The sequence below is a fragment of the Protomyctophum bolini genome (genome assembly GCF_963924005.1).
Source record: "Protomyctophum bolini genome assembly, chromosome: 8".
Taxonomy (NCBI): Eukaryota; Metazoa; Chordata; class Actinopteri; order Myctophiformes; family Myctophidae; genus Protomyctophum; species Protomyctophum bolini.
Window position 1 is genome coordinate 34,857,712 of NC_137869.1, and position 13,933 is coordinate 34,871,644.

The window sequence follows — 13,933 nt, forward strand, 5'->3', positions numbered from 1 at the left end:
CGGTAGCTGCTCCCTTGATTTTCATAATTCGGAAAACAGTACCCAAAAGTTACGTATTTCCATGTCGCTTTAACACTAGAAAATAGACATCTTTTCGGTACTAATAAGTCAAATGAAATCCACCATAATCAGCGAGCGTATAAGGGCAACAGGACCACTCTAAACATAGACTGCAGCCTAGAGATACATAATTATGGCACAATTTTGGTTGGAACAGTTGTTTGCTGGAAATTATACACAAGGCTATATCTACAAATTTTATGTGCCAGAGGCATCTTTTCGGCTGGTCCTGTCTCATATCACTTATTGCCTACCTTAGGTTAAAATGTAATTCAGATTGATTAACTGGCATCTTAGTTACAATGTAGGCCTATGATATTTTTAATATATCGTTTTAGACCTAAGAGGTTCTTTCTTGGATTACATATGATCCTAGATTTTATGTACATGCATCTGGAATTTCTGGATTAAGAACACCTGCTAAATGCCTAAATTGTAAATAGTCATTGAGAAATAGGGGAATATCCCTTTTGTTTTACATCTTAGCCTTTGTTGTCTATAAACAGTCCATCTCAATGTATAGATCACATTCACAAGCAGAGCTTAATAACGGGTAAGGTATAAAGTACAAACAAGTTAACCTATTGTTGGTGGCAGGCCTCAAATCTCAATGTTTACATTTTCAGAATGCACAAGGAAGACTTAAGATTTGTCCATACATGTCTCCCCCACTGCCAAGAAATACAGAGGAAGTGTGAGGAATGCATGAATCATATTCCTCAGAAACCAGCATTATTCAGGCTTTATTCAGACAACAAACTTTTATTATAATAAAATGTAGAAAACAATAAACAGAACAGGATTCAATACTTTAATAAACAATAAATATTCTATAGTCCCCCAAAAATATATTTTTGTTTGATGTAATTACATCATTATTAAGCTCTCTGAAAAAAAGTACAAAACAGGCAAGTATTAAGCTTACATTTGTGCATTCGAACATTTAGCTTCCTAGCAAATGCAGTCAATTCAAAATGTAAAGTTTAACGTTTCACATTTTAAAGAATGTTTTGGACAAAACTAGTAGAAAAAGTGTTTAAGAAAAATAAAAATGGCAGTTAGGCAGAAATCTTGCATTGTCTCGCGTAGCCATTAGCCAGACATTCAGAGATGCCTGCCTACGCCCTTTGCTTTGAAAATAAAATCAGATACCATTCCATAAGGAGGACTGCCCTAAAATCTTTGAATTGGTTCTGTAAAGCTGTTCCGTTTTTAATTTCCGAATTGTCGGTCTGATAAAAAAAAAGACCAAAAACAAAATGTTTAAGCCATTTGAAGAGAATCTCTGAACTGATGACATTCAAGGAATTCATCTTAATCCACAAAATAGCCGATCTACAAGATCACAATGCTGTGAGCTTGTAAGTATGTGTAGCCTTGGAAAGCAACAGTTCCCGAGAGATGCAGCCCAGGAGCATTAGCGTGAGGCAGCTTGATGTACAAGCACACCCACTGACAGTGGACTTGTGTATGTCACAGGAACCTACTCTCAACCCAAGCCTTGATATGGAGTGCCAAGCGGGGTGGCATTCGGTACAATTTTTATTCTCTGCATGGTATAACTTTGCCAGGTACTGAACCCCGACCCCCCCCCCCCCCAGTCTCAGTACGACATTGTAACAACAAGACAACTGTGCTGGTTGTGAGCTTGTAGATCGGCTATTTTTGGTCAAGATTCAGACACGCATAAGTAAGCCTTTAGTGTATCACACCGTCTTCAGTGGCCAGGCTTGTGGAGGCATTGGTATAGGTGGGCACGCTGTATTTGGTGAGGACAGACTTGACCTGCTCCAGCGTGGCTTCAGTCCGAACCCCTGTGGGGTCAAAGTGAGTTCGACTCACCCTGAAACCTGCCTCTGTTAGGTACTGGAGAAACTTGTTTAACCTAGAAACAGGAAAGACAAAGACATGACTGAGGGAAGCAAATAGCATGTGTGAGGGTTTTTTTTGTTTTGTTTGATAGGATTTCTTCAGGCGGAATGACATTTCGTCATTTATCGATGCAGTTCTGATCTGGGGAGCGAGGACCCACCAGCGATAGGCCCATCATTTTGTGCACAGCTCCCTCGTTAACACACTCTGGCTTCTGACTCATATCATAACCAATATCATCACAGGTAGATAAAAAAATAAGGTGTAACTCACTTGGGCATGTTCATTCCTCTGATGCTGTGACGATGGATACTGTAGTAGAAGGCTGGGTGCTCAAGGGATGCGTCAGACTTCAGCTTCTTCATGACATTACCTGGCTCCTCACCAGTCTTCCTCTTTCCTTCAGGAAAATAATTTGAATATGAAACTCAATTTAAACAGGCAGCAAGAAATAATAAGAAAATATTAATACAGTCTCACTGAAAATTTCTTGTGAAGGAAATGTGTAATTAGATTTTAGCTTAACCTGCCCTCTAGAGGACTATGGTAGATCTGCAGTCTAGGAGAAGATGCTGGGATTGTAGTTTTACAAAGGTATACATTGAAGTGACTCACCAGACTGGTCAGCAGTGCCTGACTCTTCAGCCCTCTGCAAGGTTTTAATCACCACACCGCATTCCACTGAAGGGAAAAGTAAACCAACAAACTCGAACTAAACACTCTTGTGGGTACAGCTTCAGGGAAAATAAACAGCCCTAAAAATGTACGTTTCATCACACACAGGTTGGTTTGGTTTTGCAAATGTTTGGAGACATTGCATCGACTTAAATTAATTTGATATGCCCTTACCCTAACCATAATATATTCCTGACTTTAACCCTAACCTTGTGAAACAGTAATAAAACCAAACAGAAATAGTGACACACTTGCATCTCCAATCAACAGTCTTCATGTCTAAAATGTGTCCCACAATATGGCCCAAGTCAGGAACAGACAAACAAATAATGGGACCACACTCAGACACACTAGTGGGTCTCACCTTGGTTGGTGAGAGCGGAGGACCCGTGTACAGAAGACTTTAGTGTGGTACACTCCGACTCGCAGATGAGAGTTTTTACCAGGGGTTGGATGTCATCCATACTGTGTTTTACTGCGGCAAACAACATCCTCCTCAGGAAACCAGTGTTAAACAGGGGGCCGGACCTGGAAACAATCATTTGGTATGCAAGTTGAAATGCAGCCCAAATGTTACATGAACGTCTTTCTTTTCTGCAATGATGGTACAGTTTACACTAGTGCATTTTATTATACCAATTACATAGACAAATGTCCTTCAGCTATTTCTGACATTTTATAATGTGATTATAGTGTGATTAAGCTACCATAATGGTCCTAACTCCACAGCAGTCTTTCCAGGCATGCTCCCATGACAGTTACAGGGCAGCTGGTTGTAGAGGTTGTCTGATGAAAAGAGACAAGAATGAATTACAAATCAAAATAAAACTCCAAAATAAGATATTAATTTTGTTTGTGAAGCACAGGATTGTGAAAAAAACCAACACTTATGAAGTGCTTCCCATATTTTCCTTTTTTCAAAAACAAACCGACATGCACCATCTTCCAAAATTACAGATTTTGTTTTAACTTGTAACTTAAACCTGTATTTTGTTTTATTTCACCGCCTGATTGGTTAAATGTAGATCGTTTTATTTTTTGTCTTTTATTTTATTATTGATATGTTTTATTTTTGTGAAGCACCTTTTGACTCCAATTGTCTGTGAAAGGTGCTCTATAAATTCTCTTTACTTCCCATAATTTATCTTTATCCATACTGTTCAGCTTCAGGTACGGTAATTTCATTGCCCATGATTCTGCTACCAGCTTTATTGCATGTGTATATGACAATGAACACCCTGAACTAATTTACTTAATAAATGGACATGACATTTTCCCTTCAACAGCTAATTTTTCAAAATGTAAAAAGATGTTAGGTAATGTTCCCTTATTAAATTCAATAAATTGTACTGTTTGTATGTCAAATTATCTTGGTTAGAGAATTCTACAGCTGTATTCAGCGTATAAATCTCATGTATTTTACAGACTTACAGGTATGCCACTCTTGCGGAGGAGCTAGTGTGGGTGTAACTAGGGCTTACTCTTACCCTGCACCATGCTGCCTTGTTTGGAGAATACCCTCTCTTCGCACCACTGGCAGTGGATGAGCTGCCGTAGCCTCTTGGCTGTCTCATCAGCTTGGGTTGGTCCCCGGAGGACCCTCACTACCACCAAGACGAAATGCTCCACTGCTACCGCCAGCAGCACCTCGATGCCTTTATTGCAGCGTGCTGCCGCTCTGGAAAATGAAAATGATGAATACATTACAAATGTTACCTCATGACAATTCTGTCCCGCCACACTGTAAACACAATTAACAGACACATGCACACACTCCACATTTTGATACATACATTACACAGAAACACACACACTCTATATATTGATACAAGATTGAGAGTCTACCTGGCAACAGTGGCTAGCACCATGCGTGCGGCCAACTCTTTGTAGTACTCTGTGCGGACTATGTGACAGCCGTAGTGACGATGGGTGACGTTGGGTGACTTGGCGTAGAGGGAGCCCGTGTCTGTGGATGTCACTGAGATGATGCCAAGGTTCCGGACATTTCGGAAGGCAGCGTCCAGGTAGTTCACTGCCGTGCCAAATGGGTCAAGGTGACTGAAAGATATAACCACCAATCAAATAGATAATTTATTACATTAATCAACCAACCAACCATTTAATTAGTCTCCATCTAACACACTAAAGAATATAAAAACACAATAGACAAGATCAGCCCATCATTTTTTTAATCATACACTAGACTAGCATAAATAGTTTATGTAAAGTAATTAGAATTGAATTGTGTCAAATTGCCAACATTGAAAACATGAAAAAGGAAATAGCCCCATTCTCCACCGACAGTGCTGTGCACCTTCACTTGTACTCACATATAGTCAAAAGGCCGCAGATGCATGATGACGTTGGCGTCCATTTTCGCAACCTCCACTGTGGCTATGGGCTCTCCCTCTCCTTCACTGCTCACCTCTTCAGGTCCACTGGACGTCCGCAAGTTGTCCTCCACCCGGATGTTGTTCAATTCGCAATTCTCTTTAATCATCTTGACACATAAGTCACTGATGTCTGTTATAGTGACTTTGACGTCATTACGCAGATGCTTGGCCCACTGGAGGCCCATTATCCCTGTGACACACAGGAATTCCATGCAAATGAACAACGAGAAAAATCCCAGTTATATAATGACTACCTAGTTAGTGTTGTACTGGAATGCTAATGGAACACAAGTCTCCAACACTATTACACAATTATATTTGAAGGTGAGGCAAGCATATTACAGCTACTGAAGCCAGGTTAATTATACCTGGGGGAAATGTATATGCAGTACATGCAAAGCATATCTGTATACCATATAATAATAAATATATATACACATCAATTGTTAATTGCTCACCTGTGGCCCCAAAAGCATCCAGACACTCCAAGGGTTTCCTCTCCTCTGCCAACACAGCCAGTGAACAAAACACCAGCTGCCTGAAATATGCATAAACATTTACTGTATGAATACTGAGCTGGTCGCCATTAAGGCTATAATCTGAGACTTATTTTAAAACAAACATTTTTTTTTATATCTACGTGGAAGAGTATGGGAAAACAATACGTGGAAGAGTATGTGAATACAATACAACTAGAAAAAGTGCTCCTCGCAGCACAGGTCTCCGCCAGGTCAGGCAGGTTTATTGTGGCCTCCTGTGATTTGTAATACTTTAAGCTATAACTGTATCTATAACAGTCTGGGCCAAGTGTCAATGTGCATGCAAAGTTTCATGGAAATCGCACAGTGCGCTCATGATTTCAGCCATTTTGTTCAAAATGGACCAATCCTGAAAACTTTGGAGCCCAATCAGGATAGAATATGAAAAATCGGATAGATGTTGATCACATGACCATAGAGATAGGCCTACTGTGTACCGATTTGCGCGATTTTTGGACAAAATCTGTAGGAGTAATATTTTTAAAAAGTGTTCGTCATAAGTCATCCTCCTGGTGGTGCTACAAAAAGCAGATGTGAAAGATGCAGGGCAAAGGTTTTTCGTTGGCCTCTAGGGAGTGTGCATGCAAAGTTTCACGCAGATCGAGAGTTATGCATATTCATACCTACTGACCGCCAGAGAGCGGTGTTTTCAACACCTGGATATATAGAGGGTATGCGCGTGACATCATCGTACCTGGAAGTTATGCGGGAACGCCCACTGAGTGGCAAAAAACTACTTTCTTGCCTTGGCAACCCATTCACCCAAACAGAAAAGTCCTCCTGTCTGATTGCATTAAACAATGTTAAACTCACACATTGCAGCTGTACGAAAAGCTTGAATTGTCCTCCATCTGCAAAATTTGTGTTTCATAAAAATCCACCATAGAAACGTTATGAGCTACTTTCTGTCAAGAAATGCCCTGCATTTGATTATTTTGTGTCAGAGTTTGGAAGTGCTTGTTTTCAATAACACAACATTTTGCTGCCTCCTGCATTATGTGACATTTAGAAACAGGCTGAGTGATTTCCAACGAGCGCTTCCAAACTCGTGTCCTGATGTGCAATTGTGCATACTCTCTATATCACATCCAGGTGTTGAAAACACCGCCCTCTGGCAATACCTGTATGAAATAGACTAACTACTAACTAAGGTTCTATGAATACCGGATGAGATAGGATAGGTATGAAATAGAAAAGTGCAGTCAGCATGCTTTTGGCCTGGTGGAGACAATTTGTGGTTGGAGGTGGTCTCCCTACTCTTCCATTGTGAAATATAGACCCTGGTGGCGTGTAGGACAACTACTACAGGTTGACAATGACACGAATGTTATTTGAAGCAGAGGGTGGCCTGGATTGGACTCCAGTCTAGAGGCACAACAAGCTTTATTGCAGTTCAGACATAATCGCAATTACCTCTCTTGAGAGAGCAAGATGATGTAAAACATACAGATTGCAGCTTTAATGCTCAGCAATTGTGTCATAGATGAGAATTATTCCCCTGTCCTTGTGCCAAATAGCATTTGAGACATTTCATTGTGAAACTCTGAATCAAGCAAAACCTGTCCACGAACCTGTTGGTCTTCATCTTACGGTTGAAGTAAGTGTCACTCTTCTGAGGTGTGGTGTGGTTAGGAAGGAGCTGCACGTTGGTCCCAAGTTCTTTCATGATCTCATAAGCTTGTCCAGAGGGTGCTGGCCAAACAGGAAAACATACATGTCTATTATTACTTGCATCAGAACATTTCAATAAGGTACATTTTCATCAACATTTCAATAAGGTACTCTCTACCTGGCATTGATGGTTCCAGAATAAGATATTCCCTAATATCCTGGTGAAGGAATCCACATGCAACCCAGATTCGGCTCAAACAAGGGACTAAATTAATTTCGCTCCTATGCCACTAAAATGCGGAACACCCTAGCAACAGCCATTAAGACATGTGAATCCCTTGACTCCTTCAAACCCGCTCTGAAAGGGCACCTATGGACGGCTGCAATTCAAAACTGGCCCCGTAAAAAAAAGACTGAGTTCCCCCCCTTTTTAACTTTCTTTATATGTTTTTTCCATAGAAGTGTGTATTTGTACGTCTTTAAATGTTCTGATTAATTGAAAATGGTGGACCCTGTTGTAAACAGGTCTTAGTGTTTTATCATGGTTTTGTCCACAAAGTAGCAGTTTATGTATCGACTTGAAATGTACCCATTCTACATACTGTGAAATAAATAATTCAATCAAGGATCACATAGGCACTTTTTGATTGGGGTGTGTAGCTTTGTTTCTTAATCTGTTTTTATATCACACCTCTTCTCACATAGTTGAAGCATGAAACCCTCCTGCATGTTTGTTTATTGAAATGTACGGTGAAAATACCAAAACACTGACATAACAGGTCTGTCTTTAACAGGGTGGAAAGTCTACAAGGATAAATAACATAATACAACACATTAGATTGGGATACATGCATTATGTGTTACCATTTATGATGTATAAGATTCTACATGGTGCTATCCCTACATTTTTGTATTTCTTGAGATGTAAAATCGTTTTACCTGGCTCCTCAAAGGGCACATCTGAGCCCCCTGAATAGCTGGCCTCTGTCTCGCCTTTGTTAACATGTCGTTTCAGGTGACTTATCATGTCAGTCTTTCGGGCAATGGTGACGGAACACACTACACAATGGTAGTGGGCCACCTGTCTCCCTAATGTCTGTAAGGGATTCAAACAAACAGCGGTTTTGAGAGACTGATTTGCATGGATAAGCGCGAATAAAAACACATGGCACGAAAAAATGTACATTTTCCACAGTAGTGCCAAGTTGGTCAAGTTGGTAGTGCCAAACATGGCATCGGGTACAGCGCAAGTTGACAATGCCCCTGCAATCAGATGAATTAATGTACCCATTTTTGGCAACAAGCCACATAATTGTCAGATATAACCTAGCGCTGGTCCATATCTCTCAACTTCCGCCGCTCGCATGAATGCAGACCAGCCTCTACTCTTTGGCGAATAAAAAGAACGTTTTTGCTACTCACCAAAACAAAGGCGAGTTGTGTCATTAGAAAGCCTACTTTCCTTAGTGGACGCATTCTGAGCCCCCCACCACACGTATAAACTGTACTTTTTGGCCAAAAGGGGATTTTGTTTCCACCGGGAAAAAAAATGTTTAGTTACTCTGCTGCACCCTCTACTGATATTGCCCAGAGAACTGCCTCATAGAGAATATTTTTCCTCTGGTGAAAACAAATCCCTTTCTGGCCAAAAGTACCGTTTATACGTGTGGTGGGTGGCTCAGAGTGCGTCCACTAAGGAAAGTAGGCTTTCTAATGACACAACCCGCCTTTGTTTTGGTGAGTAGCAAAAATGTTCTTTTTATTTACGCCAAAGAGGAGAGGCTGGTCTGATTTCCATTTGAGATTTAAAACGGAAAGTCCCATAGCCTTACTGCGCAGGGCAGAATCGTAGAAGCAGTAGAAGGCTATGGACCAGAGCTAGATATAACCATCCTTGGGTAGCGTCACTTGATTCTGCAGATGGTTCTGCAGAACCCTTGTTCCAAACCAACCATTACTTGGGCTAGACAAACTGTGTGTGTAACTTAAATAGTCGTACCTGGTCCCCATTCAAGTTGGGCTTCAGGTGTCTGCAGGGTAGGTGACAGATACACATCCTCTGGCCTATTGGGGGTAAATAGTGCAAAGGTCATTAAAGGTGAAGAGATCAGATTCAATTTATAAATGTTTGTTAAAAATGGCCTGTAATCAGCATTTGTATTATTGTACAGTCATTTATGCAGTTCACTGGTTCACATGCTTAGCTGAATGAACATTGACGTTGTGGTGCACTTGGGAGGTTAGTACATTCCTTGTACCCGTTCGTCCCGACATCTAACTAACTGCTGATAGTGGGAATGCAGGTATAAAGAAACCAACAGTATAGATTAGAATATAAACAGAGTACAACCAAACTTTAATTAAATAAGAACTAGAAATGCACTCTGTCGAGCTGCCAAGTAGGCCATACATGGCCTGTCTCCATCAACAGCCAATAAGGGATCACCGTTCTTACCCTGACATACATACATAAATAGTAAAATACCCAGCCAATCACCAAACATACCGTAGTTACGTCATCAAGAATGGTGGTCCCTTATTGGCCGGTGGACAACACCGACATACCAAACCGATCGCAGTACTTGCGCTCTCTGCTTGCGCAAGTAATTATGTTTTGACTAAAACTTTTTGAAATAAAGACTGGGTGTGAAATGTGAATGAACAATTGGAAATAAGCAGTTTTACCACTAGAGGGTAGCAAATGTACTGTTTTGTCTACAGTCTATTCAAATCAATGGTGTGGTTTTCCTGTGCAGTTCTAAACAAGTTCATACAGCTAAATGTATTCAGTTATCTCGATAACTGGCTTGAATCCCCCTACATAGAATAACATACATCTTAAAATGTAAATTGAAAACATTTCTTCAGTTACTGTATAGGCGAGCGGTGACCATGTATACACTTACGGTAGCAGCATGAAGTGAGCAGTGTAGTTTACTTTATGCACTCATTATCATGAGATGAGCTGTGATTGGTCTACTTTTAAATATACTTTTGTAAAGTGATACTTAAAGAGGTAGATACAGAGATAGAGAAATATTGAAAGACAGAGATATAGACAAGCCCTGTTCTAAATGGCAAGGCCTATTCTGTGCCATGCTGTAAAATGCAATCCATAGGCCATAGGCCTCTAGTTTCAGGCCACATATACAATGGTGATATAAATGCCAACAAAAGCCAGTGTTCTTGTGGTTTTGTCCCTTTTCATTAGGCCCACTTTTTGTCCTTTAGCAGCAGCAGCAGCTGTACCGATAACGTTGCTGTGTAGTGTGTAATCCATCAATTGTACTGGCATTAAATATAAAGATTACTACAGACAAGCTACAGAAGAGACCATAAGAGTCTAATAACATGGGCCTCCGTATCTTTAGCCATTCAAAGGAAGTTGAAACATGTGCAGATCATTAAAGAAGCTGCACAAATCCCATTGCTGTGTTCAGTGTCAAAGCGGGAAATTTCTCATACCCTCAAATTCCACATAGACTTTCCAGTGGAGGTTCTGGAGATGGCGCCGGAGCTTGTGACTGTAGCAGGCTTTAAATTTCTCCTCTGGACACAGAGGACATGACTTCTTCCCAGCTGTTGAACGGAGACAATTTCCATAGTATGTTGTTATTTAAACCCATTAGGCTTCTGAGAAATATGCTTTTTACAGAACAAATTCTGGATACACTTGACTTACCACCATTGAGGTCAACAAGCACTTCAAGGCCCTCCAGTTTGGTCTGAATGGAAATATGTCTATCTGTAAGAAGAAAAAAAAGAAATCCATTTAAATAAATATAAAATAAACAAACATAAACAAATACAAACATTGATAGGCTATGCCGTTTTTATTATATTTTGACACTTGCTTTGGCAGGGTAAAAATGTGTTTTCTCATGCCAATAAAGCTCCTTTTAATCAAATTGAATTGAGATAAAATACACATTAAAGAACACAATATCATTTAAGTTTGTAGCTTTTTACCAGTAAGATACCTGAGGGCGAGAAGTGACCTTGCCCTAAAGGGCAAGGTCACGTGCACGCATCTGCCTGGGTGAGAGCAGACTGCTGGGCGAGTGCTGGCGCTTTGGCATGGGGGGGGGGGGGGGGTCAGATCAATATGTGAAATGAATTCTGTACTGGCCATTGGAGCGTATCTTGAGTGTACACTGTACAGGGTTTGATTCCAACATATGGAATGTCAGAACAGGTGGCAGCGGGGGCAGTGTCTTGAGTGTACAGGGTTTAATGAGGGCCCAGGCAGGGCCAGGCATTCATTTTTGGGCCTGTTGAGAACTCTAGTTTAATGCGTGGCTGCATTAATAACTTTGGGGCAGGCCTGTCTAGAGTTTAAATGGATCAGTCAAAAGGGAGACATCGAAGAGGAAGATGGATGGGGAGGGATCAACATATAAATAGAGATCTAAGGGTTTGAGGTCAGATGTAGAGTACTTCTGGCCCAGAATAAGCTGTATTATTTCAACTGGTGAAGATGTCCCGGAAACAACTTAAAGATCGTCCCCATATGGGCTGTGATCTGGCCTAGTTCTGAACGTCACCGGAGGTGTCGGAGGACGTCATCATGACGTCATTTGGCTTAATTGCTGGGGTCAGACAAGTTGATTCCTGAACTCAGCACAAACAAGAACCTTTATGAATATGAAATTACCACTAGTTGTGGTGGATGGTCTGGCATCATCACCACTCGCTTCACTCTTTATCTCAGATGCTGGGTCATCTTTGGGTGGAGGTGCAGGACCACTAGCCTGATTAACCACAGTTAAGGCTACAGGATCACCATCTTTAGGACAAACAAAAAAAGAAAGAAGAAAGGTAATTTGATTAGTTGGCATAGTTGCCTATCATTTGATATGATTTGGGTATTAAGAAATACAAGTATATCAATAAAAGTCATATTGTCATTCCCACTAGTTGAGAACAAACATGGTTTTAAACAGTGTGTATTAAACCAGTGAAAATATGTATATTCAGGTCATATTCACTGAGGAGGACTCTGTTTAGATTGATGGGAAACCATTTACTGTATATAGCCACAAGCCTCTCTTCAGTCTCTTGCGTTAGGACCTGCTCCAAAGACGCGGCTGGGAATTTTAGGGTGAGCTACGGTCAATACTGTGCACTGTGCGGTGCGCCTACACGGTCCTGTTGCAGAGCTCCGCGACGAGGCCGTGGCTTTTCCTCATTTTGTACTGCGTAATTTACTACTAGTAGGTCCCATAGCGGAGCTCCGTGGCGAGGCCCGCATTTTACTCGGGATCACACATTACACTAAAACAATGTTATAGAAGTTACAAATCCCCGATGCAATTTACCGTTTATATCGACGTCCTCCTGGTGTAGCTGAAGAGTGTCTCCTTCCTTGAGCTCCGCCATTGCGTTAACATTTAACCTATAAACTACAAATCCCACAATAACCCTGCAGCTACTATTTCCGTTCTACGTAGTCTCGCGTTACCAGACTGTTGCCTCCGCAATTTCCAAACGCTTCCATCATACAGCATTACGGGACATTTACGGAAGTTTATGTTTTCCGTCAATGCAATTCATTCGTTACGTAAATCTTCTTAACTTCCGGTAAGTGGACTTAAAAAAATGATACTGCATGTTGTGAAATTAATAATGTGGCCAATAAATGTTGTATGTTATATTTTGTAGTTGTTTGGGACAGTGAAAAAGTCATATATTGTCATACATTATACATTCTGTAACATTCATACATTTAGGAAATTGCGCACTGAGCCCACTGAAGCAATGCAATTAAACTAATAGGCGAGTGCGCTCCTGTGATATTTCCGAACGCGCCCATTAAGTTGTCCTCCCCCGGCCCCCACACATGTAAAGCGTCTTTGAGTACCATGAAAAGCGCTATATATATATAGCCTAAATCCCAGGTATTCTTCTTCTTGACAGTGATATATAAATGTGAAATGTATTTTAGTTGTTTTCATGATATTTATTGAAACTGCAAATGATCCCTAATGCTAATGGAAACTGTAGGTCTACTGTCTGAGGCGGTCTCCCTCATGCTCTCTATAACCAGCTCATTGATTGATTGAAATTTGTATTCACAGTTATAGTAGAATGGTACAGTTCAAACAAGGTACAGGTCAATGCAAAAACTAAAGTACTAATATTACTGTTTTTTTTAGAGTAACTAGGCAGTAGGCAGGCAGTCATGTAGGTAGGAACTAAGGAGCAGCGATAGTTAAAGCTAATATAAAGTTTCTTGACAGATTTTTGTCACAGAAACCAACAGGAACAAATATAGCTCTTATCTTGAAATCCTCCGACCGGAAGTTCAATGCTTACTTGGAAACGGTTTCTAACTGACCGACGGAAAGTAACTTAATGGTGTTTTGGTTTAGCTTTAGTATATAGCCTGTGTAGTCTGGTGAGGTTAGTGTCACTATAACGGTAAAAGTAATCGTTTTTGCCTACGTCTCCTCCTACCGTAACGTAATCTTATAATGCATTCATCCTCTTGTGTTTAAGTCTCGCGTTACCAGACTGCTGCCTCTCGCAATTCCCAAATGCTTATAGCATTCGGAGATTGTGTAATAGTTGTCTGGCTACACGAGTTTTTACTGTTTACTGTTTAGATGTTAACTTGTGTGACGAGTGAGTGATGAATTGACAAGCGTGTAGCGACGTGCGAGAGTGGCAATGATTGACAATATATGTTTCATTCAACGTAGCCCTGAAACATGACTGTCACTCACGAGGGTGTCATATGAATTGTGAAACATGGTCCATGTGGCTACGTTCAACGTTACTTCT

General features: G+C 40.7%; 2 protein-coding genes across 5 annotated transcripts in view; one reads left to right on the forward strand and one right to left on the reverse strand.

The window, feature by feature from the left end:
* Positions 1-1,675: 1,675 nt before the first annotated feature.
* Positions 1,676-12,529, reverse strand: trmt1l (tRNA methyltransferase 1-like; the record flags this gene model as incomplete). The annotated part of the gene is made up of 16 exons (XM_080770133.1): positions 1,676-1,945; positions 2,206-2,332; positions 2,548-2,613; positions 2,972-3,135; positions 3,315-3,393; positions 4,095-4,285; positions 4,453-4,665; positions 4,938-5,190; positions 5,459-5,538; positions 7,111-7,231; positions 8,090-8,246; positions 9,150-9,214; positions 10,616-10,729; positions 10,833-10,895; positions 11,805-11,936; positions 12,469-12,529. 16 exons carry the CDS (start codon positions 12,527-12,529, stop codon positions 1,759-1,761), a joined length of 2,073 nt encoding a protein of 690 aa, XP_080626259.1. The 3' UTR covers positions 1,676-1,758.
* Positions 12,530-13,466: 937 nt separating this feature from the next.
* swt1 (SWT1 RNA endoribonuclease homolog) overlaps positions 13,467-13,933 on the forward strand; it is a 32,151-nt gene continuing 31,684 nt past the window's right edge. For all 4 annotated transcript variants that reach the window (XM_080769528.1, XM_080769529.1, XM_080769530.1 and 1 more), the window contains exon 1: positions 13,467-13,552. The gene's annotated coding sequence lies outside the window, so the exon portion shown is untranslated. The remainder of the gene's footprint in view (positions 13,553-13,933) is intronic.